The 24,551-nt window shown below is 39.2% G+C and overlaps 1 protein-coding gene across 6 annotated transcripts in view; it reads left to right on the plus strand.

The window, feature by feature from the left end:
• The first annotated feature begins 2,146 nt into the window (after positions 1–2,146).
• The window catches only part of CKAP5 (cytoskeleton associated protein 5), a 43,328-nt gene continuing 20,923 nt past the window's right edge, over positions 2,147–24,551 (plus strand). For all 6 annotated transcript variants that reach the window (XM_083462191.1, XM_083462192.1, XM_083462195.1 and 3 more), the window contains exons 1-26: positions 2,147–2,239; positions 2,795–2,988; positions 3,830–4,036; positions 5,610–5,781; positions 7,224–7,356; positions 7,773–7,876; positions 8,485–8,598; positions 8,969–9,073; positions 9,480–9,569; positions 9,655–9,819; positions 10,870–10,998; positions 11,705–11,884; positions 12,562–12,675; positions 13,521–13,631; positions 14,689–14,781; positions 15,023–15,208; positions 16,239–16,333; positions 17,480–17,537; positions 17,620–17,745; positions 17,931–18,070; positions 18,264–18,438; positions 20,609–20,722; positions 21,611–21,739; positions 22,509–22,703; positions 23,185–23,317; positions 24,201–24,289. In XM_083462191.1, the coding sequence (XP_083318317.1) occupies positions 2,183–2,239; positions 2,795–2,988; positions 3,830–4,036; positions 5,610–5,781; positions 7,224–7,356; positions 7,773–7,876; positions 8,485–8,598; positions 8,969–9,073; positions 9,480–9,569; positions 9,655–9,819; positions 10,870–10,998; positions 11,705–11,884; positions 12,562–12,675; positions 13,521–13,631; positions 14,689–14,781; positions 15,023–15,208; positions 16,239–16,333; positions 17,480–17,537; positions 17,620–17,745; positions 17,931–18,070; positions 18,264–18,438; positions 20,609–20,722; positions 21,611–21,739; positions 22,509–22,703; positions 23,185–23,317; positions 24,201–24,289 (3,408 nt within the window). In that variant the 5' untranslated portion in view covers positions 2,147–2,182. The remainder of the gene's footprint in view (positions 2,240–2,794; positions 2,989–3,829; positions 4,037–5,609; positions 5,782–7,223; positions 7,357–7,772; positions 7,877–8,484; positions 8,599–8,968; positions 9,074–9,479; positions 9,570–9,654; positions 9,820–10,869; positions 10,999–11,704; positions 11,885–12,561; positions 12,676–13,520; positions 13,632–14,688; positions 14,782–15,022; positions 15,209–16,238; positions 16,334–17,479; positions 17,538–17,619; positions 17,746–17,930; positions 18,071–18,263; positions 18,439–20,608; positions 20,723–21,610; positions 21,740–22,508; positions 22,704–23,184; positions 23,318–24,200; positions 24,290–24,551) is intronic.

Consider the following 24,551-nt stretch of genomic DNA (forward strand, 5'->3'; position numbering starts at 1 on the left):
CCTGGTAAGCATTTTCTGCCATACTTTTAGTTGCCAGTGTGAGGGATTGTCCTACATAACTTACTAAATTAGGAGCCTGAAGCTTGTCCTTTATTTTTGACTGTTTGGAAAGAGAATTGCACCTACATTCTTTAACATTTAACAACTGACACAAAGAGCCTTATAGTTTCAGTGCTTATGGTCTACTGGTATTAATGTTATTCTTGTTAACTATTTCAACAAAATACTACTATTGATTTTTTATTTTGTTTTATAAGAAAATTATACCAAGAGAAGGACGAGGAGTAAAAATGCGAAAAGGGAAAATAAAAGAATTCTGTGATCTGTGAAGGTTGTATATATTAGGTGCTGAATATCAATGACTATCTTGTAATCCCTTCTGTAATAACTGACAGTGGGAGTACACTTTTGTAGCAAAACCAGTAATTGGGATGCCTGTGATTCTTAAACTGCTGCATACACAATCCTGAAGTGCTTTGGGGAATTTGCCTCATAGTTGGAAATGGATACTTGTTCCCATTTGAGGTAACTCAAAGGCTATTCTATAAAAAAATAAAATAATGTAACATTATACAAAGTTGACATTTTTTTCTTTTAATTCAGTATATGCTATCAATAAAGTAGATGCTGTTTCCCCAAGTTTGCTGGTGATGCTGTTACCTTTTTGCCTCCTTCAGTAGATTTTGGCATGTCTGAATCTTCTAGGCTTTACTTGTCATCTTACCAGTGTGTCTATACCTTAGTGTTAATATAAGAAAATCTTATTTATACTAGTTGGACCAGATAGCCTTCAAATACATTCCAACTCTTTCTTTTACATGAATAAAAATGACCTCTTTGTAACTATTCTGGAGAACCTTGAAATGTTTTCGGCATTATTTAATATTTTATACATTAGTTCAGACGTTATACAGAATGTGTAGGAGGTGTTGGAACAGGTATTGAAATTATTGGGTGGTGCTCGGCTTCCTGTCCATAATTAATATTACCAGTAGGTAAGGCACTCAACCTACTGTGGCTTCTATGAAGTAATTCTGTGTAAATAGTTGACTTATTTTACCAGCTTAACCTCTCCTTTCAACCTGGCCACAGAAGTTAGATTAAACTGGTAATAGGTGTATGGTGTTTTTGTTAAGCATGGAAGATGAGAGGTTTTTCCACTGCTGAAAGGTCTTTGGGAGTTATCCTGGGGCCTCCTCCAGCTCCAATGTGGTTTGAAAGTAGTTGCTGAGTTTGGATTTCCTTGTGTATTTTTTCCTATACACAGGAATAGGAAAAAAATACAGCAATAAGATCACTTGAAGTTGCTTAAAATTCTGTTTCTCTTCCACAGTCTTGCATAAAAAAGCTTTTTAAATCTGTTCTTTGGGGCACCACAGACTTGCTGTTGCTTTCCAGGAGCTGTTGTGATAAATTTCCACCAGTTGATAGTAGCCCATTTGGTTATGGTACAGCAATAATCGCTTGACTCTAGGGTTAATATGGGATGAGGGCATGTTGATGCAGCCATGTTGAGTGAGGTGACAGAGGGTTGTGAGATTGCATATCAGCAAGTGAATAACAAGACTTTAGTGGTGCAGACAGGAAATAAAACAGGCTGTAGGAAGGTAGAGGTGCTTCTGCAGTCTGGAAAATGCTGGTTGTCGGGATTAAAAGTGCAGTTAATTTAGTGGCTTAATAACTTGCTCTGTATTGTGCATCATTAGTTGAATTTGGCATTTAGAAATACATTATTGACCTGATGAAGTTGACTCTGTATCAGCTCTGAGAAAGGCATTTATGTTAAAATACTACTATACCATGTAAACTTGCATATGTCTTGGAATGATCTTACAGAGTTGGGTGTGTTTCAGAATATATTAAAAGCACTTTAGGGGACTGAATGAGAGTCTGATTAACTATGTTCCTTACTACAGAACATTATTGCTACATCTATATAATTCTGAAGGAAGATTCCTGTTGCTTTTGTGTCTGCCAAAAGAGGAACAGCAAATTACTTAATGATATATTTTCTCATTTCATTGTAATTTCTATAGCCCTTTTATGGTGGCATTGATAGTGTATTGACAGTAAAAATTGAGGTTTGTGTGTATTTTGCAAAGGCAACTATGACCAGTGACTGTTAATTTTACTTTCCACCCTCCTACCTAGGAATTACTGATTTACAAGAAACTAAAGCACCATGGGGGATGATAGTGAATGGATGAAATTACCCATTGATCAGAAATGTGAACACAAGGTAAGAAGATTGTCTTAAACTGTAACACAGGTTAAGACAAGATTGAGTGTATGTTAGCTGCCAAACTTGTTAATGCATAACGTCAAAATGACTTGTGTATACACTAATCTTTTGGGCGGAGTATAAATAATAAATTATTATTATTAGAAATTGTTTGATCTTTTTGTATAATTATTTGAAATGTTTGATGTTCTTCTGCATGTCTTCTCAAATGAGACAGGTTTGCTCACTGACTTGCATTGCATGTGACTTTGCTTCCATCCATAACGGAAGACCAGTTTTACGAATACTCTCAAAATCAGTTATAGAGGCTATAGAAAAATAGCTACTTTGTTTGATTTTTGTCTTATGGGGTCACTGATAAATGTTTAACAGAGCAAAATGGAAATGGCTGGTAGTAAATATGTCCGTTAGTGAGAAGCTATAGAAAAAATTTAGGTGCTAGTTCTCACTTGCTGCTTTTATTGTTCTAATAAAGGGGGGGGACTATTCTTTTAGAGAGTTAACATCTTGTTCAAGTTAAGCAGAAATCTTCCTGATATCTTTCTATTCTAGTTGTGGAAGGCTAGGTTAAATGGCTATGAAGAAGCCTTGAAGCTGTTTGAGAAGATAGATGATGAGAAGAGCCCTGAATGGTCCAAGTATCTTGGACTTGTAAAGAAATTTGTGACCGACTCTAATGCAGTTGCTCAACTGAAAGGATTGGAAGCAGCCCTTGCCTATGTTGAAAATGCCCATGTAGCAGGAAAGTAAGTTACTTGGTGTGGTGTTTGCCTTCACTCCACATTTTCTAGGAAGGAACTCTATCAGCTCTTGCCTTGCTACAAATAATTCACCAGAGGAAGCATTAATTAAGTGACTTTGACTTTTCTTGAGACTCTAGAAATGCTCCTATGAAAACCTCATTTTTTACCTATTCTCCTTGTAATCTCCCTATTGTAAGATTTTGTTGCTCTTTCATAATTGACCCAAAATTTCATTCCTTTGTAATAAATGCATGCGTTCAGATTTGTATCTTACACACCTTTTAACAATAGTGTTACTTTTCGGTATACTTTGAAAAGCAGAAAAAAAGTTTCAATCGTAGACAAAGATTTGGAATTAAAAGGTACAAAATCCAGTTGCAGTTTTTAAGCGAGCATCACATTGCTGCTGCCTTACATCAAGTGGTTTATGGGTAGCCTTAGAGCTGCTGGTCAAGCAGAGAAAAATTAAGTGATGCATATACATGTCTGTAAACCAACATTTGACATGTACTCTTGAATGACAAGGGAACCTTATATTTCAGGGTGATCTATTTGCCTGTTGCTTAGGGTTGGAATGAGTCATTAAAGGACACTTCAGATACACTTCTCATGAAAATTGTCTGTGATCAGAATAAATGTTTAAATGGCTGCCTTAGGTCATTTAACAAGATATGTAAGAGTCCAGCATTAGACCGAAGAACATGGATGGAGATTAGAGCTGTGATTTGTTTGGAGTAGAGTGCATTCCTGTACATACAACAAACAAAACTTAATTCCCCCAGGGAACAGAATGGTTAATGTTTATGTGACCTAAAAGTGTTGCCTTCTTTTTCTTTTTTTAAAGAACAACAGGAGAAGTGGTGTCTGGAGTTGTAAATAAAGTGTTTAATCAGCCTAAAGCTAGAGCCAAGGAGCTTGGCACAGACATATGTCTTATGTTTATTGAAATCGAGAAAGCGGAGATAGTACAAGAAGAGCTTCTGAAAGGCTTGGACAACAAGAACCCCAAGATCATAGTTGCATGTATAGAAACACTGAGAAAAGCACTAAGGTAAGTTAATCTGAAGAAGCTGTCATTCCAGCCATGTGAGGAGAGGGGTGTTTGTGGTGATTAATAGAATTTGGTATTGGTATCTGAGGGTGCACTGAAGCAATTATATCAATCTACTAGAACAGAGCAATACACTGAATTGTATGACTCTTGATAAACTCTCTTGTAGCTTACTGCGCTGCCAAGGAGAGAAATTGATCCAATTTAACAGATGGTTTCCTTAAAAACATTCCTGCTGGTAGCATAATTGTTCAACAATTGCTGCTTTCAGATTAATAAAATAATTGTTAAAGACAAAGCAAAAATATTTGTCCAGAATCAAAGAAGCCATGAGAGTGTCACATGCCCATAATGGCTTTGAACTTTAATACTAGCTCATATAGCATGCTAGGTCACTTTTCTTTAAAAAAAAATGGTGGTTTCAAAAGTAGTTTGTGACTTTAAAAATGGGTAGCTCCCACTTGATCATGTTGTGGATGCATCTAAATAACTATTCTAATTCCTCTCTGACTTCTTTGGTTATATTTTGTCTATTACATAATTGCAAGTCTAATCACAAATACTCCATTTTCAAAGTGTTTTTAGTGAAGGAATCCATGGGAAAAACTAATTTCCATCTTCAGTACTGTTCAGTCTTGCACCATTCATATGTTCAGATACAGAGATTGTTAATAAGCAGTTGATTATAACCCAGGTATCTGAATTATTGTATATATACTTGATAGTTATAAGCAGGATTATTGTAGCTGCTGCTAAATTAATCATTGCATGAGCAGAACTTTACTCACATGACATTGATTCAATCCATTGCCCATGTTTGTATGACTCAAAAGTAGGCAAACATGAAATTCCATAAGAGGGGAATGCAGGGAATCCAGTTTAACAACTATGTGCATTTAAGGCTGCAATCCTAAATACAGTTAGGATTGAATTTGTGTGAGAAATTCTTACAAGTGCATCTATTATTGTGTTGTGCATTGTATTCAAAGACTCACACACTTTTCAAATTAAATGTTAAGAAAAGGTTTTACATATTGGCAGTTTAGCATGAGTAATCTCAGACTAACAGTGATTGAAATTGTTGCCAGTACAGATCTGCCAGATGAAAGAGCTAGTATACATAGTTCTCCTATTATAATAACTTAAATAAGCCATGTTCTAATGTCACAGTAAGACATAAACCATTAAAAAGTGGCATTCTAATGTATGCTGTTGAATCACTCCTATTCTGCTCTTCCCTTTGTCAGATTTGGGAACAGCAAACCATGAACCTTGGGCTAAGTGTAACATGAAAACCAGCCCTCATTGTTAGTGTTCTCCAAACAAACCAGTACTTGTTCTTGGCTTACCAAACACAGTTTGTTTGGAAGGAACAATGAGTGCTGTTTCGCACATTACGTTAAGCCAGTGGTTGTGGTTTGTTGCTCCTGGCTCAATGAAGAGATTCAGCCAAGTTGACAGCTCATTCACAGGAAACCATGGCAGTGGCTTACCATGACGTGCAGGCAGGACCTAAGAATAACTGAGTCAATGTGCATTATTCATTTAATTATTTATTTGTCTTGCATTTCAGTGAATTTGGTTCAAAAATAATCTCACTGAAGCCAATAATCAAAGTGTTGCCAAAACTCTTTGAGTCTCGAGAGAAGGCTGTTCGAGATGAAGCCAAACTTCTTGCTGTTGAGATCTATCGGTGGATAAGGGATGCTCTCAGGCCTCCATTACAGAATATAAACTCTGTTCAGGTAAGCTTGGCAAGTACTGTTTTCTAGCATTCTTAGTGTAAGTAGCCGCCCACCAGTAGATCAGGGTATATTTTTGTTACATCTTTTGGCTTGAGCAGAAGGGAGGAAATGAATAAATCTTTAACCTAAGCATGAGGGAGGGCTGGGGTTTACCCAGAATTCATGGGAATCTTTCCAAACAAGATGCTACTTCACATAGAGGCTTAATGTGACCAGGTAACCATGTCCCTTTCTTTAGCTTTAAGCTTCAAAAGGTAGAGTATCTCCCAGACCATGTTCTAAGTATGAAGTGGCTAAGTAAAAGCAAGAGAGCAGGTATATTTGAACCCCAGTGGTGTATCTGTGTTTTCATTGGGCTTTCCCCCCTTTAAGTAGAGGAGCAATTCATAAATAAGAGCACTATTATCCAGTAAGCAAAGGAGATACTTGGAAGTAGGGTCTCGGTTTTAGGGAAAGTAAAACTGTAACTGAAGACAGGAGTGGGGTCACGAAGAGTCGGACACGACTAAACGACTAAACAACAACCACAAAACCGTAAATATTGTTGTACTAGGGGCTGCCAACCCATACCCCCACACGTGGCCACCCCCTCTCCTCTTTACATCTTGCCCATCTCTTTGCCAAGCCCCACACAGGACACCCACATCTCCCTTCACCTCACAGCTTGCCCCAACTCTCACTCCCTTTTAACAAACCACTCTCTGAAACTCCTCTCACCCTTCTTTAAACAGCTGTTGCTTAAACTTGCCTGCTTGCTGCTCTGTTGTTACATTGGCCTTAGGCAGCTACACAAACTTCAGCATGACAGGCTTACAAATTTATTATATAATAAGAAATGCCCACCAGACCCTAGCTTGAACTGATGTTTAACTAATATTTTCCATTAGAAATCTCAGATGTAATATTTTGCTGCATGTTTTTAGATCTGTCTCAACATTTTTATCTATTTTTAAACTGGCAGATAAATTCACACATTCAAGTGAAGTCACAGCATTGTATAATAGATTTATCACTTTTAGCTTATGCCTGCATTGTTAGCTGCCAGACTTGATAAAATGTTGCATAACTGATGTGATAGTAATTCATATGTTCAAGTTAGCAAGTAATAACTTGAGTTTGGAATTGTGTTTGACATGGTCCAAAATTTGTCAGCTCTCAAATAATGAATGTCATTTTCTTGTCTTAAGTGAAAGTATACTGCTGTGAATCCCCTCCCCTTAAGACAGAGTTTTAAGAGTCCGCTGCACACTAATTAATTTCCCTGAATTTAATTTGGTGAAAAAGCAGTTAAATTGAACCTTGGTAATGAAGAGGTGTTAATGATCTTCTGCTCTAGCTTTCCTACAGTAGCTCGGGATTATGGCAAGGTTAAGGAACAGTTTTACTTGTGACAAGGGAATGCACACATATCAGTAGGACATTTTGTGTTTTGATTCTTGCAGTTAAAAGAGCTGGAAGAAGAATGGGTCAAACTACCGGTATCAGCTCCCAAGCAGTCACGGTTCCTTCGCTCCCAGCAAGAAATGAAAGCAAAGTTTGAGCAGCAACAGGCAGCTGGTGGAGATGCAGATGGAGGTAACTGTTGACTTGGGACTTCACAGTAGATAACTTTGCTGACTAAGAATCAGATGAAGGTGGTCAAAAAACATAAGCTGGCATAAAATGTTGATGCACATCAATCTCTAGGAAAAGTCATTGATTGCAGAGTTAATACTCTGCTTCACAGCTTATTATTTTACATATAATAAAGTAAAAAATGGTGACATAATTAGCCCATCATGGACTAGTGCCATGATGTTTTTATTGAAATTATTTGTATGTTTTAAATGTATTTAGAACATATTATAACGTATGTTTTAAAAAAAAAAATAAAATTCTATTGATGTTTAATCATCTTTAAGCTTTATTGAGTCTTGTCAGAGAAGAAGGTGGAGAATAAAATATATATAATAATAGTGTCTGGCTATATATACTAACAATTCTTTCAATAGGAGGAGATGATGGTGATGAGGCTGTTCCACAGGTGGATGCCTATGAACTTCTGGAAGCTGTTGAAATTCTCTCCAAACTTCCTAAAGATTTCTATGACAAAATTGTAAGTGGTGATTCAGTTAACCATTATTCCTTCTGTAACCTTAATGATAAATACACAAATGAATAATCTTTTTCTGAACCATAGACACTAAACTATCTTCCCCATTTTCTTTCACAATTAACTGTCATGTTCTATGTGTCTACAAAACAGCTTCATTTTTCAGCAGTCTTAATTAAAATGGCTTCATGTTCAGGGACATTAAAGTATTTGGTGGGAACTCCTGAGCTGTCATTGAATGAAAATAATAAAAGTCCTTTTATTATTGTTTATCTTGGGTTTCTACAAGTGTGTGAAGGTGCTTCTCTTGTACACAGAGATGCTGCCTCAGCACAAAAGCGCATCATGTCCAATAATGCATATACATAGACATAAATCATGTTGTATATATAAGGCTACATGTTTTTCCAGAAACAGTGCACATCTATTTGCGTCTATGTCTGTTGGTGGTAAAAGTTTTCCCTCAGCACACATAGAAAAATCTATACTGTCAGTGTAAAAAACAAATGGCTGAAGAAGGCTCTGTCTGCAAGTGTTCTGGTTAACCTTACAGGATTTGCAACAATTTCTGAAGACCAAGGTATATATAATTTTTATGTTTTGCATTGCAGGAGGCCAAAAAATGGCAAGAGAGAAAAGAAGCTTTGGAAGCAGTGGAAGTGCTAGTTAAAAATCCCAAACTTGAAGCTGGAGACTATGCAGACTTGGTGAAAGCTCTTAAAAAGGCAAGGACCTCTCTAATACCCAAATAGTCCTTTCCAAGCCAAATATGTGGCATCATTATTACTGTATTTAAAAAGAGGTTTGATAATTCATTGGTTAACACAGAGTGTGATTATAAAGTTCATTCATGGGATTGATTTGTTCATGTGACAGTGTTTGAATTGCTGGAATGGGAATAGAAATGCTTACATTCAAATATGTGGGAGTGCACTTGATATAGGTGGTATAAGAAGGGGTTGGGTGGGGAAACGCAGTGTCTAGTATGGTTCTCCTGAGTCTGCAGAGGTATACTGCTTCTGCTTGTTTAGACATCCCATCCAAATAATCTGAGATCTCAGACTATTGGATTGTAATGTTCCTCTTCCCCCACAGGTTGTTGGAAAGGATACCAATGTAATGTTGGTTGCTTTGGCTGCCAAATGCCTTGCTGGACTGGCTACTGGTCTCAGGAAGAAATTTGGACAGTATGCGGGTCATGTAAGTATGCAAGTCACTACACAGAATACAACTATTATCTGCAGAATAGAATATCTGAGGTTAGCACTGGGCTGTTACTGGCTCCTGCTGCTTGAATATGAAATTCTTCTGTTAAACTTCTAACAAAGTGAGATGACAAAGAGCATCTACAGGAAGGCTTCCCCACCTCGCTTTCCCTCTTTTTTAAAGGAAAAATAAGAGGACTTCTTAATTTTTAAACTTATTTTAAAGGGCTATCTTGAATAGGCTACTCGCACAGTGTTCCTTGAAGTAGTACAAGTTCAGTGTGTTTGTTTTTCTGTGTATGGGGCAAACAGGAGTTTCCTTATTGTGCACTCTCCTAGAGCACAGTGGGAAATCAAACATTAATTTCAACTTCTTAATACCTTGGTAACAATTTTTACAGGTTGTCCCAACTATCTTAGAGAAGTTCAAGGAGAAAAAGCCTCAGGTCGTACAAGCATTGCAAGAAGCCATTGACGCAATCTTCCTGACTGTAAGTGCATGGCTAGTAGTGTTTTAAACAAGTTTAGCAGACCATGGTTTCGCCAGAACTAATATCCTTTAACCAACCATTCTAGACCACGTTACAAAATCTGAGTGAGGATATATTGGCTGTGATGGATAACAAAAACCCAACCATCAAGCAACAGACATCCCTCTTCATCGCAAGAAGCTTTCGTCATTGCAATTCTACTGTCCTTTCTAAGAGCATGCTGAAACCCTTCTGTGCTGCGCTTCTCAAGGTAAAAAAAGAAGTTCTTAGCATTGTAGAGGTCTTTGTTTGGCTGAAAGTAGTATGTGGAACTGGAGAGTGTTTCTGTAGTGATTCTTGTGCTGGGAATCACAACAATCATGAACTGTTTCGTAGAAGAATTTTATTTCAACCAGGTAGGAGAGCAGGCACCTTGTCTTAACTCTGGAGAAGAAAGGAAATCATAGAATCATAGAATTGTAGAGTTGGAAGGGACCCTGAGGAGAGATGAGACCGGTATGAGAGCAGTAGCTCTCCAAAGGAAGGAAAGCCAAAATAAGCCAAATAAGCTTTGTAGCCCTTAACACAATTGCTTTTTTGTGCTTGGTTTACTATGAAAAGGGCTTACACATTGTGCATGCTTACAATAAAAATCCAGGGCTTAAGACAAATTGTAAGAATCAATGCAGTTAATAATTTCTGTCCTTTTGCTGCAATGCTTAATAATAATAATCAGTGGTGGAGCATCATCCATTTTTTTTTGTTAGATTACTGCAATATGTTATATGTAGGGCTGCCTTTGAAGATAGTTCAGAAGCTTCAGCTGGTGCAGAATTTAGCAACCTGGTGCTCACCAAAGCAAAACAGCTTGAGCATATAACACCAATCCTGGCCTGACTGCACTAGCTATCAATTGGTTTTTGGACCTAATTCAAAGGGATGCTCTTGACCTATAAAGCTGTATGTGGCTCAGTTCCCCAAGGACCACCTATCGCCATATGAACCAACCCAGGCTCTGCAGTTGTAATTTGAGGTCTGGAGGCTTGACTGGTGCCAGGCAGAACTTTTCTCTATAACCAGACCGTTGACCTTTAACTACATGTGGTGTTTTAGAAGTGGGCATGATTTTTTAATGTATCTTTCCCCCCTTGATTTTAATCTATCAATGTAGGATTGGTCCCCCCCCCTTTTTTCTTTTTGTTTGTAAGTCACTTTGGGTTACCTTGGGCAAAATAAAAAAATGAAGATATGTAATAAATAATAATAGTGTGAACGAGAAATCTAGTTGGCAAACTCTTCAGGTCTTGTGTTTTTGCTACAGCACATTAATGATTCGGCTCCAGAAGTTAGAGATGCTGCATTTGAAGCCCTGGGTACTGCCCTGAAGGTGGCAGGTGAGAAAGCGGTGAATCCTTTCCTAACAGATGTGGACAAACTAAAACTAGACCGGGTAAGTCTCACTGTTTGACACTGAATCATCAGGCTTTGGCAGTTTCTAAAGACATCAGCATTAGGGAAGGCCTGTACATGGGCTTTAGGCCACTGGTGGGGAACCTCCACAGTTCGGGTGCTGCATTTCGGCTTGTAACCAACTTTCATGTGGCCCATGGCAAAGTCATGCTCTGGGGCCTCCACCCCTTCAGTCCTGAGCCTTTCCCAGCAAGAGACAAGCAGTACATAGTGTTGGGGAAGGAGCTTCTTTAGGAATGAAGGGGGGGAAAGATGGTTAGACTTAAAGGAGCTGTGCTTCCATGTCCATGAACATCTTGTTCCCAGTGCAGAATTTGCCACCTCTGCCTGAAGGAAGGCAAAGTCTTTTCTTTTCCATTCTGTTGAGTTTTCCTGTTGCTAAGTGGCCCTTCATATAAAAAAGTGCCTTACCTCTGAGACTTCACTAAGCTTCTTTGATTCCTCTATTTGCTTTAAGAGTGGCTGGGGCAAACCAGTCAGATGGGTGGGTTTCATATAAGAAATTATTATAATTATTATTATTATTATTATTATTATTATTATTATTAACGTTATACAGATAACACCTCAAAGTAACAAAATGTGTTAGCATTCATAAGAAGCATTATAAGTGAGTCTTGGAGGCTTTAATGGTTACATACTGAAGATTTATTGTAACTCCTTTGGTCTTTTGATCTGTCCACTAGATTAAAGAGTCTGCTGAAAAAGTGGAGCTGGCTGGTGGTAGTAGAGCCAGTGGAGGAACCGATAGAAAAGAGAGCAAACCTGTTGCTGGGAAGGCTCCAGCTCTTTCAGGGGCTGCAGGGGACAAAGATACAAAAGATAATTCCAAATCTGGTGCACAGAAAAAGGCACCTGCGGCTAAGGTAAGGGAAACGTAATCAGTTTAATTATTGAGTAGACCTATATAAAGAACTAATTCCATGTTCACAGTGAGAAAGTACACCAGCTGCATTGGCAAATGAACAAATAGGGAGCCAGATGTTTTTCCCAGGGGAAGGGAGTGCTCTATCTTGGGAGCTACAACAGATATTGGATCATATGGACATAGACTGACTGCCCTTTAATAAGTATTGATGTAAACTATTTAGGGTATTTAAGGGTAATAACTGACACTTTGAATTGCTATCAAAATAGAATTGTTTTGGTACAAAAAATGGAAACCATTGCTATTGAATTTTGCACCAAATGAAGTATCCAAATGCATCTTCGAATACAGTCCCAAGGAAAGTTAATTACAGTATTCCAGTTGGTGCCTATTGTCACACATACCTTAGTTGTATTGATATGCCCTCAGCCTAAAACATCACATTTCGATGGCTGAGTATATGGGAAAACCAGAAATGTAATGTAGACAGATGCTAGTCTTTTGAGAAAAGGCAGTCTCGAAAATGAGAATCCCTTTCTTTTTTTACTTTTCACTCAATTTCCTACCCTCATCCCAACAGCTGGCGTGGTCATCATTTTAAAGCATCAATCCAAGCTTTGCTCAAGTTAATTCAGAACTTTAACTGACTTTACCTGCTGCTTTCTTCCTGTGTAGTCTGGTGGCCCACCCAAGAAGGGTAAACAAGCTGCAGCTGGTGGGGCAGGAAGTACTGGAACAAAAGGCAAGAAAGGATCTGAAGTAAAGGAGATATTTGAGCCAGAACTCTCGGTGGGTGCTTCATCTGTGTTAAAATTCAGTGTAAAATGCTATTTTTAAAAAAATACCTGTTCATTATTTTTTTCCTGTGAAGGGTCAAAGCTCAGTAGTAGAGCATCTGATTTGCATGCAGAAGGTCCTGGGTTCAGTCCCTAATGGCATCTCCCCAGATAGTACTGGGAAAAGGCTTCTGGAGAGCTGTTGTCAGTCAGTGTAGACAGCACAGAGCTGGATAGACAAAGAGGTTTGATTTGGTGCAAAATAATGTTCACATTATTTGAGTCACTGTTAGGTCTAAACAGAGTGGTATTTCCCTAGAGCAAGTCACAAAATTAGCAAGGGCAGCCTTTTTTTTTTTAAAGCCAGGTATAATACTTTTGTTCTGCATCTAAAGATCAGTGGGCTAATGAACATGCTGAAGAAGAAAGGGGGAGAGAACATAAAGGGATTAGAGAAGGCCAGAATGGGAATTGTTTGCTAAATTACATAGTAGTAGTATTCAGGATCAGTTGAAATGTTCTAGCCATTTCTGTGGACACCAATTTTAGGACATTTTAAAAGCAGTCTTGTAGTTTATGCATCTGCCTACCATGGATGTGAAATGGCTTGGCTATTCTTGGCCCAAATAAAAGGGAAAGCATCAGATGTTTTATAGCAGTCTTGCAAGGCACAAACCTAAATTTTGTGCACCACAAGTACAGTTCAGTGTAGTGTTAATTATTGCACCATTTTGTACAAGTGCTCTCATGGGTATGGTTTTCTTTTTAATTTAGGTCCCTTGGCTATATAAAATATGCTGCAGCACAAGAATAAGCTGCCAAAATAAGATTTTTTTCCTTTTCTCTTTCTGTTTGCAGATAGAGGTTTGTGAAGAGAAGGCTTCAGCTGTCCTACCAGCTGCTTGCCTACAGCAGCTAGACAGTGGCAACTGGAAAGAAAGGCTTGCTTGCATGGAAGAATTTCAAAAGGTAATCAAGAGTGTGGTGTTTTGGAAGTTAGCCTGAATCAGAGAAGTGGTCTCTTGAGCTGTAAGCACCACGTGTTCGTAGTTTTTGAAGTCCACAGAAACCCTTGGGCATCATACTATGCTTCATAACCTTCTGGACTATCCCTTTCTTACTAAATGCAGAGTTTGTTCTGATGGGACATGCAAACATCTTTTTCGAAGCTAGAACACTATTTCTGGGAAATTGCATTTCCCCCTCTATCAAACATCCCTCTTCAAATTCATTAGCTAGTCTTGTAGCTTCGCTGATGGAGAGCTGTGAATTGCTCCTTCCCCCACACCTTTGCTTAGGCTATTTCAAAAACAGTTACATTATTGTTCTGTTTTGGTGTGTTATTTCCTCTTGAGGCTGAGTATTCCTTGCTTCTGCAGTCCAGCAAGTACTTATGAAGGGTTTAGGGCAACCAGTTTTGAATCCCCATATGATGTTGGTCCCATCATTCCTGCCCATTGGTCACATTGGCTAAGGATGATGGGAGTCCCAACAATAATTATCTTCCTCTCTCCCCTGCTCACCCTTGGTATCTTGCTATCCTATGTTCTCCCCTTGATAGCTGTGGAACACACATCTCACCTGTTCATGAAAACTTTAAACCAGCCCACACTGTTAGCTTTACAAAGATGGAACCAAAGTGATGGGGTTGTATGGTGAAGATTTGTTACAGTCTTCATCTCAGTCAGCATATACATTATGTGTGTTTCAAAGTCATTTTGACTTTCCCTTTCCTTAAGATAACAAGGGGAATGGGGGAGGATATTTAAAATCCTGGCTTAGAATTCAAAATCTCCAAAACAGAGAAGCTGCTTTTGATAATTTTCATGTGAAACTTTTAAAACTGAAAACTCCCCTTCCTAAAATGAAGGGAATAATAGATACATCTCTTGTTAAGATAATAGATTCTGTGGATGCTAAATGGAGACCTGACTATAACTTGAAAAAGAGTTCCCTAATGAGTGCTGGATTGTATAATGTTTCACATTTTCTAGATTTTAATTATCATCTTCTCCTACTCTCTAAGGCTGTTGAGCTGATGGATAGAACTGAAATGCCTTGCCAGGCTCTGGTAAGGATGTTGGCCAAGAAACCTGGATGGAAAGAGACCAACTTTCAGGTAAAGCAACAGTGTTGTGCTATTAATGGAGCTACTGCTAGGAAAAGCTGTAGCATTAACTACTGTAATCTTTTATAGCAACTGAAGTCCAGCAAAATTACATTGGTGTTTAGGAAAACGTTGAGAGCTATTCTCTTCAGAATAGTATGCTGAATCAACCAAATCAGACCTGGGTACATACAGCCAAAGCTACGAGGCATGGGCTGAAGCTACATTCACATCCTTTATTTTTCCTATGCAGGTGATGCAGATAAAACTTCACATAGTTGCTTTGATTGCTCAGAAGGGAACCTTCTCCAAAACATCTGCACAAATTGTGCTGGATGGTCTTGTGGACAAGATTGGTGATGTGAAATGTGGGAACAATGCAAAAGTAGCACTGACAGCAATAGCGGAAGCATGTCAGTTGCCTTGGACTGCTGAACAGGTATGTGGAAGGCTAACAATAGTATGAAACCAGTTTTTACATGTTTATCGGTCGTTTATTTTAGTTAGTCTTACTGCCATACTCTTGTGGCTGCATGAGTTCTAGCTGTATTTTCAAAAGCAGTAATTCAATCAAAGCTCTCTTCATTCAATGTTAATAGAAGTTTTTTTCTCCTCAGTTTTATGTTGTCCTCCTTTTGAGACTAAATTATTGGGAGCAAGTCGCTGATACCACAGGAGGGGAAAGTGCTCTTGAGCTCAGAATCCCACTTGCTGGTTTCCCACAGGCATCTGTTCGGCCACTGTGGGAAAAGAATGCAGGCCTAGATGAGCCATTGGCTTGATCCAACAGGCTCTTCCTGTATTCTTAAGATAATTGCAACAAGTTTGTGTGGCCATGTGCCATAAACTGCCTTCCAACCTTTTCTGTCTCATGGGCGGCTTAGGTGAAACTGTCAAAGGTGCCATTACAAAATGGTTGCTGCAGCAGTATGGCTAGCCTCAAAATGACTGGTTCATGGGTAGACCTAGATTGCTCTGTTCATCCACCACCGTCACACTCCCTGTACACAAAACAAAAGGCTTCTGCTTACCATGTGCAGCAGCTGATATCTTGTTAGCAACGGAACTGCCCCATGCTGCTTCCTCTGACACCCCCCCCCCCAAAGCCTTTTTGCAAAGCATGGGCAGCAACAAGCCAGATCACCAGGTTGGAGGGACAGGGTGGTACGGAGGTGGGGGCCAGGTTTGTTATCACCACAGGATAAAGCTCTGGGAAAAGGTCATTGCTTCAGATTCTTCCAGCCCACTGCACAGCTAAGCAATGGCAGGTGCAGGAAGTAGAGGTCTTGTCATTTGGCTAATTTTCTTTTTAAGGCTTTAAAAAATCCAGTAGAAGGGAGTGGAGTGCCTCTTGGGTGCTGTTTGCAATCTCTGTAAGTGTCACTGCACCCATAGGTATCATGTCTATTTTAGAAGGTTGCATGTTCCTGATTTGTGGAGGTGGGTAAAGTCTTACGTTTTCATTCTAGGTAATGTCAATGGCCTTTTCTCAGAAGAATCCAAAGAACCAATCGGAAACCTTGAATTGGCTTTCAAATGCAATTAAAGAGTTTGGGTTTTCTGGGTAAGTTTTAAAATACTAGACTAAAGAGCTTTAATATAGAGGAGCCATTTGACTCATAGATCAAGCACTACAATCAGTTATTGTATCATCGGGCATCACCTAAAATGGGTGGAGAACCTCAGGCCTGGGAGCTGAATATGGCCCTCCCAGTTTTTCCATCTGGTCCTCTGGACTCGCCCCTGTCACACACCCTCTTCCTAGGCCACATCCTTCACCAGATTTGTGTTGAGTATATTTGTCTGGCTGAAATGTGTCTTTGCATCCCCCATGCGATAATTCTTTGTTGTTTTCCTGGCATTTCCAGCAGTCACTAGGATATTCTTGTTGGTGTTATATTCCATTAATCTGGTGTAATATCATTATTTTATAACAATTTTCTTAAATTCAGGCTTAAGGAGAACCTGTGGGATTCCCTTTAATGTTTGAAGACTCCATCATTACCCCATGGTTTATTAAGTTTCTATAGCTAAAGAATTTCTGGTTGGTTCCTGTAATTCAGTTATAGACTTACTTGGGTCAGAGAAACTACTCTAGAATTAACTACAGGCTTATCTAGAGAGATTTAAGATGGCTAATAATAGTCAAATGATGGTCAGAAAAGACACATGGCCAATAACTTTCTGATTCTTAACATCTAACCTTTGAAAAGTAGTGACAGTAAGGTGAGGCAATGTAGTTGTTCCAACTCTGAAAGATAGTTGGAACAGGAAAGAGGGTTTTTTTTCCCTTGCCCTACCTTCCATTCTTTTGTTGGACTGACATCTAGTCTTTCACTAAAAACTAAATACATCAGGCCGGTTTACCCACCATTTCCCCTGTCCCACGTTTCCTGTATAATGTGCAAATTCTCAGCAAGGAAGCTTCAAACCACCTGCCTCAGGAAAATGGAACTAGTTCAGTTCTCACGATTATCAAACTCATTTTCTTGTAGGTGCCATTTGAATTGCAATCCCATTGTGAAAACAGACAAAATACATTGTGTAAATAAGAGCTGAACAGAAAACTAGAGATTTAAATTCATTTGGCAGTTGCTTCTTACACATTGTTCCAAAACAAACAAGTAGCTGTCCCGTATCTTGCTACTTTATATGCATTGTTGTGCTGCTTTCAACTAACCTGTGCATTCTCTCTCCCCCCCCCCCCCAGATTGAATGTAAAGGCTTTTATCAGCAACGTTAAGACTGCTCTTGCCGCTACAAATCCTGTAAGTAAACTTCTCTTCAAACTTAAGTTCTAAATACAGTCTGAATGGTTGAAATTGAGCCTTTCTTTTTCCTATTTGACAGGCGGTGAGAACATCTGCAATTACCTTATTAGGTGTCATGTATCTGTACGTGGGGCCCCCTTTGCGGATGTTCTTCGAGGATGAGAAACCTGCTCTTCTTTCCCAAATAGATGCTGAGTTTGAAAAAGTAAGCTTCTTCCGAAGTGCTGCAAATGATTGTATTCAGCAGCTTATTGCACCAATTTAGGAGCCTTAGCTTGTGTGACTTTCAGTTAAGATAGTGTTGTGCAAGCATGTGAACCAAGATGATGTGACTGTCTAACCACTGCTGACACCCACCCCCCAAACATGCATTCTCTTTTGACTTTTCAGATGCAAGGACAAACAACACCTGCTCCAACTCGAGGCAATACCAGACACATGGCTGGCAGTGGAGATGATGGGGAGGAAGGAGAAGAACAAGAGGATGCAGGAAATGATGTTGTGGATCTCTTGCCAAGAACTGATATCAGGTTTGTATGGCTTCAGCATGCCGAGGACAATTTTTATAGCTACAACTTCAACATGCAAATTTATAGTTACTCACCTGTAAGCTATGTTGTAAATTTGTATTCTCTGTATGCACTGTTAAGATACTTATAGTGTATATGATATTGTTTAACAGAAACTATAATCTGAGGTGCTAACTCTTCCTCTTCTTTTTAGTGATAAGATCACATCTGAATTAGTGTCTAAGATCGGTGATAAAAACTGGAAAATCCGAAAGGAGGGTCTGGATGAAGTAGCGGGCATAATTAATGAAGCCAAATTCATACAGCCAAACATAGGCGAACTTGCACCTGCCCTGAAGAGTCGTCTTAATGATTCCAATAAAATCCTGGTAGGTTATGTTAAGTTGTAGAATTGAAAATAAACTTTTTGTAGTCTTGTCATCTTTCAGTTATGAATACCAGTTTCATTTAAATCTTTCATGGAGGATTGAAATGACAGTGTTATCTAGTATGACATTTTAATGCAATTTAATCCCTTTCCTACAGTAAGGAGCTCTAGAGTTCTACAATTGCTAGTTTGTCTATTGATGTTGATGTTCTTTTGGCACAAACAGTGGAAATGGTACAGCTATAAATATACTCTGTGCACCTCAGAGAACCTGCTCTGTTGCTGTCAAAGCAGAGGAAATGCACTATACTACTGAAAGAACAACATTAGTACAATTGAGCTTTGTTAATCCCTTTGTTGCACATTCTCCAAAGCACAGCTGGGCAGATTTCATAACTCCCTGTTAATGGTGCTTCTGTTTGTCCTGAAAGTCTACTACAGATGATCATGGTTCTGTGATTTGAAACAAATGCAAATTTTAAATTACAACACTACTTTGATTACAAATGCCCATAAAATATGTGTGTTTGTAGCTTTCCCTACAGTTGCACATGCCGTTTTCCATGTATACACAGCTGTTTTCCAGTGTGTGGACAGTAATTTAATTATTTTGTTACTTTTTCTGCTTCTTATCTATCAACAACAACAATAAGTCTGTCTAAACGGGCATCTGTTTGCAACCAAGTTCCATATGCAAGAAACTGCCTAGACTGCTTGGTTTTGTACTTGCTTGGAATAGGCCTTACACTTAAATTAGTCTTTGGGGAAGCCAGAATGTGCTCACCACCCTATGATATGTTTGTTGCTGGTTTTTAAAGTGACCTGTCTTTAAAGACCCAGAATTGCATAGCTCCCTGTTATAACTGGAGAGAGGCTGACGGAGACAGCAATTAAGAAAGAATACTTGTGAGAAAGTACCTGAACGCTGTGTTTTACTGTTGTGAACACACACACACACACACACACACACAGAGTGCGGGGGGGGGGAGAGCTTGAAGGCAGTAAGGAGAGGGAATGCTAACCATTCCGCAATGCTCGATTGGAACCAGTATCCCACAACTGATCAGAAAAAAACCTACAGTGGTACCTCTAGTTACGAACTTAATTCGTTCCAGAGGTCTGTTCTTAACCTGAAACTGTTCTTAACTAGAGGCGGGCTTTTGCTAATGGGGCCTCTTGCTGCTGCTGCACCGCCGGCACACGATTTCCGTTCTCATCCTGGGGCAAAGTTCTCAACTCGAGGTAACTCTTCCAGGTTAGTGGAGTTTGTAACCTGAAACGTTTGTAACCTGAGGTGTTTGTAACTCGAGGTACCACTGTATTTCTATATAGATTCACAACTCTGCTGGCTTTTATTGTAAGGGTACCTTGCTATCCAGTCATTTGACCATCATGGGATCACCAAATGGCTTAAAACCTTAACGTTCCAAAGCTCCCATGTTCACCTCACTTCAAATAATCTAGGATGTGGCAGACCCACATGGCTTTAGATTCCTCAATTCCTTCTTTCTCCTATGTAGTCATCCAAGGAGGAAAACAGTTCACAGAGAGAGCAAGAGATATGGTCCTACCTCTCTTTAAAACCTAAAAACCTTGATAATTAGAGCTCCACAGACTTGGGCAAATCATGAATGACAAAAAGCCCTGGAGTAATCTAAGCACCCTTCTGCTAGTAACACTTCAGTTAAGAATCCCAGGAAAACGTTGTCGTCCCTCCCCCTTGTGTGTGTCAGAGAGACAGAGAGAGAACAATAGATAGGATTGACACCCAGGGAAGTAAACATACATCAACATTTCCAGTTTCCTCTTTTTCTGATGTTTAGGCTACAAGTGTTTACATAGCAAAAAAAAAAAAAAAAAACTGCATTCAAGAGGGAAATGTTGGAACCTCAGGGTTTGCATAACTGCAATAATTGGGGGGGGAAAGCATCCAAAGTATCCACAGAATACTGATTCATCGCAGAAAATCAAGAGAAGGGATTGAATGTTGTCACTGGGAATGTGAATAGTAGCACTCCACAATGCAACATTTTATTATCTACAAGTTAGAACATACTGCTTCACAAGCTTCTGAAAAAGAGAGATATGACACACTGGATCATTAAAATGGCCAGAGCAGGTAGACTAAGACAATTTCAGAGTTAAAGTTCATGTGTTTCTTCTGTTTCCAGGTGCAGCAAACCCTGACCATCCTTCAACAACTTGCTACTGCTATGGGCCCAAATATCAAGCAGCATGTGAAAAACCTGGGCATTCCCATCGTCACAATTCTTGGAGACAGTAAGGTAGACTCACATATTTCTCAGTACAGCCTGTAGGAATGAAGGCTATTTGAGACCAAAATCACCTTGTTTCTTGTTTGAATATGACCTCATTTAACACTGACATATACCACTGTCCCTTATTAAAGTTACTGTCCTCCTCCTCCTCTCTGTAACCACCAGTGTTGTGTGGTGTTGGGAAGCTGGGAAAGCAGTGTGGCCTTATTAGCTGTGTATAAAGAGTGCTGTGCAGAAAGAGTGCAGGGTGGACACACCCACCACTGGCATGCAGCGCTTCTAATATTGGATAGCATTAGTATACTCAGGATTCAAAGTTTTGTGTCTCTGTTGTGGGAAATGTACACTTTTTTGTATGTGCTGTAATTTCCACGTCAAGAAAGAGGTGTAAGTTGAATATTTCTCTGAGTTCAGGTGCTGTCTGTCCACAAAACACTGAGGTGTTTTGATAGGTCACATTAGCACTAATCCTCGTTTGACATGTACCATGGTTCCTCGTTCAGCAAGTGATTAGTGCATGGAAGCTGAGTCAGGGTGAGAAGGTTTGAGGTCAGTTAGGGAAGAGTGGGGAGTACAAGGAAGACTAAATTCCTTTCCTTCTCCCTCCAAAATTACTTTGTAAGTATCATACACAAATGTGTTAGACAGGTAGGAACTCCTTATAAAAGTCATGGAATTTTTTAATGGCTTTCCACTTGGGCCTGTATCGTGAGAAGCCATTGTTCCCTGACCCTTGCAGTCTTTCAAGCAATCTGTGTACTGTAATAAAAGTACCTTTAATGGGAAACATGGAGGGAGAGAAAAATATTTGCAAAAAACCCCCCAAACCTTGCTCTGTTGATTTTCTTACCGCTGCTGAAATTTAGCATGTGTAAATCTTGTTTTTTTCTTCAGAGTAATGTCCGAGCAGCTTCTCTAACAACCGTGAACGCCTGGATAGAGCAGACAGGCATGAAAGAGTGGTTGGAAGGGGAGGACCTTTCTGAAGAGCTCAAGAAGGAGAATCCTTTCCTAAGGCAAGAGGTAAAAGATTGTTGCATGTAAATGAACTTTGCATTTATCCTTTGTCAAGAGAAAGTGAGAAAAGCTACTTTATATTATGTCAAATTAGGTGGGTAAATTATATATGTAATGTAGTTAAATGAGGCCTTTCTTTGTATTGTACTTTTGGATGCTCCAGTTCCTTTTAGTGTCCCAAGAGTGGCAAGTATCAAATAGGAATTTTCTGAAGCAGTTTGAGCGTTCATTATTTTGTTCTTGAACAAACTGTAAACTTGTACCAAAAACTATTGTGTTTCCTGCTCACACCTGAACTCTCTGCAGCTCATTTCGAGAGAGGGGGAGCAAAAGTGGAGGCCTTGCTCTGTGAATGGAAGTCTGTTCCCCTCAAGTGAGCAGGAGTAAGCCAGGCAAGAGTGGATTATTCCCCTAAACCAACTACACCAGACAAGATCACAACACACAGTAATAATGATGAATATCTCGGCAATACTTTTCTCTCCCCTTTAGCAGTTACTTTTACCCCCCACTGCAGTTTCAGTCATGCATGTTCGTATCTTCTGAACTGGGAGCAGGATATTCCTATGACCACAACTAAATAAACTGTGTCATCATTTGGTTGTTACATTTGATAAATGTTCTGTAGGACATGGAATAAGATTTCTGGGAACCTTCTGAAAACATTAAATCGGCAGAAAATGAGTGTACTTATGTCTATAAGCAGGGATTCCTGTTTATATCCTAGGTGTATTGCTTTCTGCAGAATTAAGGGATCTTCTTTCTTTTCTCCCAGCTTTTAGGTTGGCTGGCTGATAAGCTCCCCACTCTCCGCTCTGTTCCATCAGACTTGGTTTTATGTGTGCCTCACCTATACTCTTGCCTTGAAGATCGAAATGGAGATGTCCGTAAAAAGGCACAAGATGCTCTGCCATTCTTTATGATGCATCTAGGCTTTGAGAAGATGGCCAAAGCCACTGGCAAGCTTAAGGTATAGCAAACAAACAAAATAGCTGAGTACAAATGGGGTGTGTGTACACATATGTCTCTCTGTGTGTAACATCATGATTTGCTTTATGGGAAATTAAACAACGGAGAAAATGTAGTTCAGTAGTAGAGCATTTGTTTTACATTCCAAAGTCTTGAGATCAATCCCTGGTTTCTCCAGGTAGAGCTGGGAAAGAATTCTCTCTGAAAACCTGGGGTCAATATAACCAATATTGAGCTAGCTGGACAGATTTTCTGATTCTGTATAAAGTAACTTATAAAACTGCAAATTAACAACTTTGTACATTGGATGAAGTATATTCACAATATCGTTGGTACTGGGAATGTGATCACTGTCTTCTTTCACCTATGTTGACCCCCAGATGACTGTTTAGAAAAAAGCTATTTTCCATGTATGTAGTGACTTGCAAAATAGGAGGCATGTGCCATTATGTGCCTTTTAAATTCTTTCTTTTGCTTTCTAGCCAACTTCCAAAGACCAAGTACTGGCCATGCTTGAAAAAGCCAAAGCTAATATGCCTGCCAAACCTGCTCCACTTTCCAAGGCATCTTCCAGAGCAGTAGGAGCTGCTGCAGCCAAATCTCAAGTTGCATCAGGTAATCTTTCTTCATTCCATTGACATCCCACATTGAGCAAACCTGTATTTTAAGAGGAATAGAGGTTCCATTATATTTACAAACCAGGTTTGTCTACAGATAGGCACTGCAAAATCTAGGAGATTATAAACAGGTTCCTTGGGTCTATGGAATAGAAGCCTGTAATCACAATCTTATGGTCATTATGTGCTGTCTGGGCAAGGAACAGTCATTTTTATTTCCACAGTGGTTTCACATTATAAAATAGAAAAGGCTTTAGTTTTTCTCCTATCATGTTTCTACCCTTAGTATCGGAACAAAAGACCTGGGAGACTTACAAGTGGCTTGGTCCTATGTTACCCTCAGAATATGTGTAATTTGCAGGAGGTCTGTTTTGGTCAATTGACAAGAACAATTTCTTTGCCTATCTTGGAATACTAACTTAGTAAGCCAACGCTAAAGGAATGGTTCCCCCACCTTTGTATGGATAAGGAACATTAAGGGTAGAGCAACTCTAAGCACTCAATCAATCTTAGATACTTCTGGATGTACAATTTGCTGCTTCAGCAAGATCCAGACAAAAAGTTTATATTGTTTCTTAGTGATGGTTTCCTTCCTAATAAGAACCAAATTAATGCCTGGATTCAAAAAGGTACTTCTCAAGGGTTTGAGCATGTCTAGTATGGATTAAAGAGTGTGGATTCTTTGAGCATATTTCTAAGAAAGATGATGTAAAAATTCTGTCATAAACAGAACATTGCAAAGCATTTGTGAAAGTTGCTTTTAAAAGTAGTTTGCAATGTGACGTGGTGCAAGCTGAAATCTGCTTTATGTGGGGGAAACTTGTTGCATGCTGGGTCTGTTTCCAGCCTTATTGTGTTGTTAAAATTATGTTAATCTGAAGGTTCTGGTGAAGATTATTCGTCCAGCACCATGGAGTCCAAGGCTGATGCCAAAAAAGCCAAAGCAGGAGGAACAGCCCCCAAATCCAAGGTAAATTCTACTTCAGCACAATGGAAGTGGTCTACAAGGTTGAAGTCTAGGAAGTTTCATTGTGTTTGTGTACATTTTACATTTAGTGTAAACTATATGGAGATTTGATAATTAAGAAGTTTAGCAATCCTGTTCTATAAAATAAACAGTTTTGTGGTAATAATGTGCTCTCTGTCTGGAGCAAAATCTCAAAATATATTGAGGGTGGGGTTTGTTTTAAAAGGAGGGGGGAGGATTGGGTAGCTGGGATAGCCAGAGTTTT

Source organism: Podarcis liolepis (genome assembly GCF_965112155.1).
Source record: "Podarcis liolepis genome assembly, chromosome: 1".
NCBI lineage: Eukaryota > Metazoa > Chordata > Lepidosauria > Squamata > Lacertidae > Podarcis > Podarcis liolepis.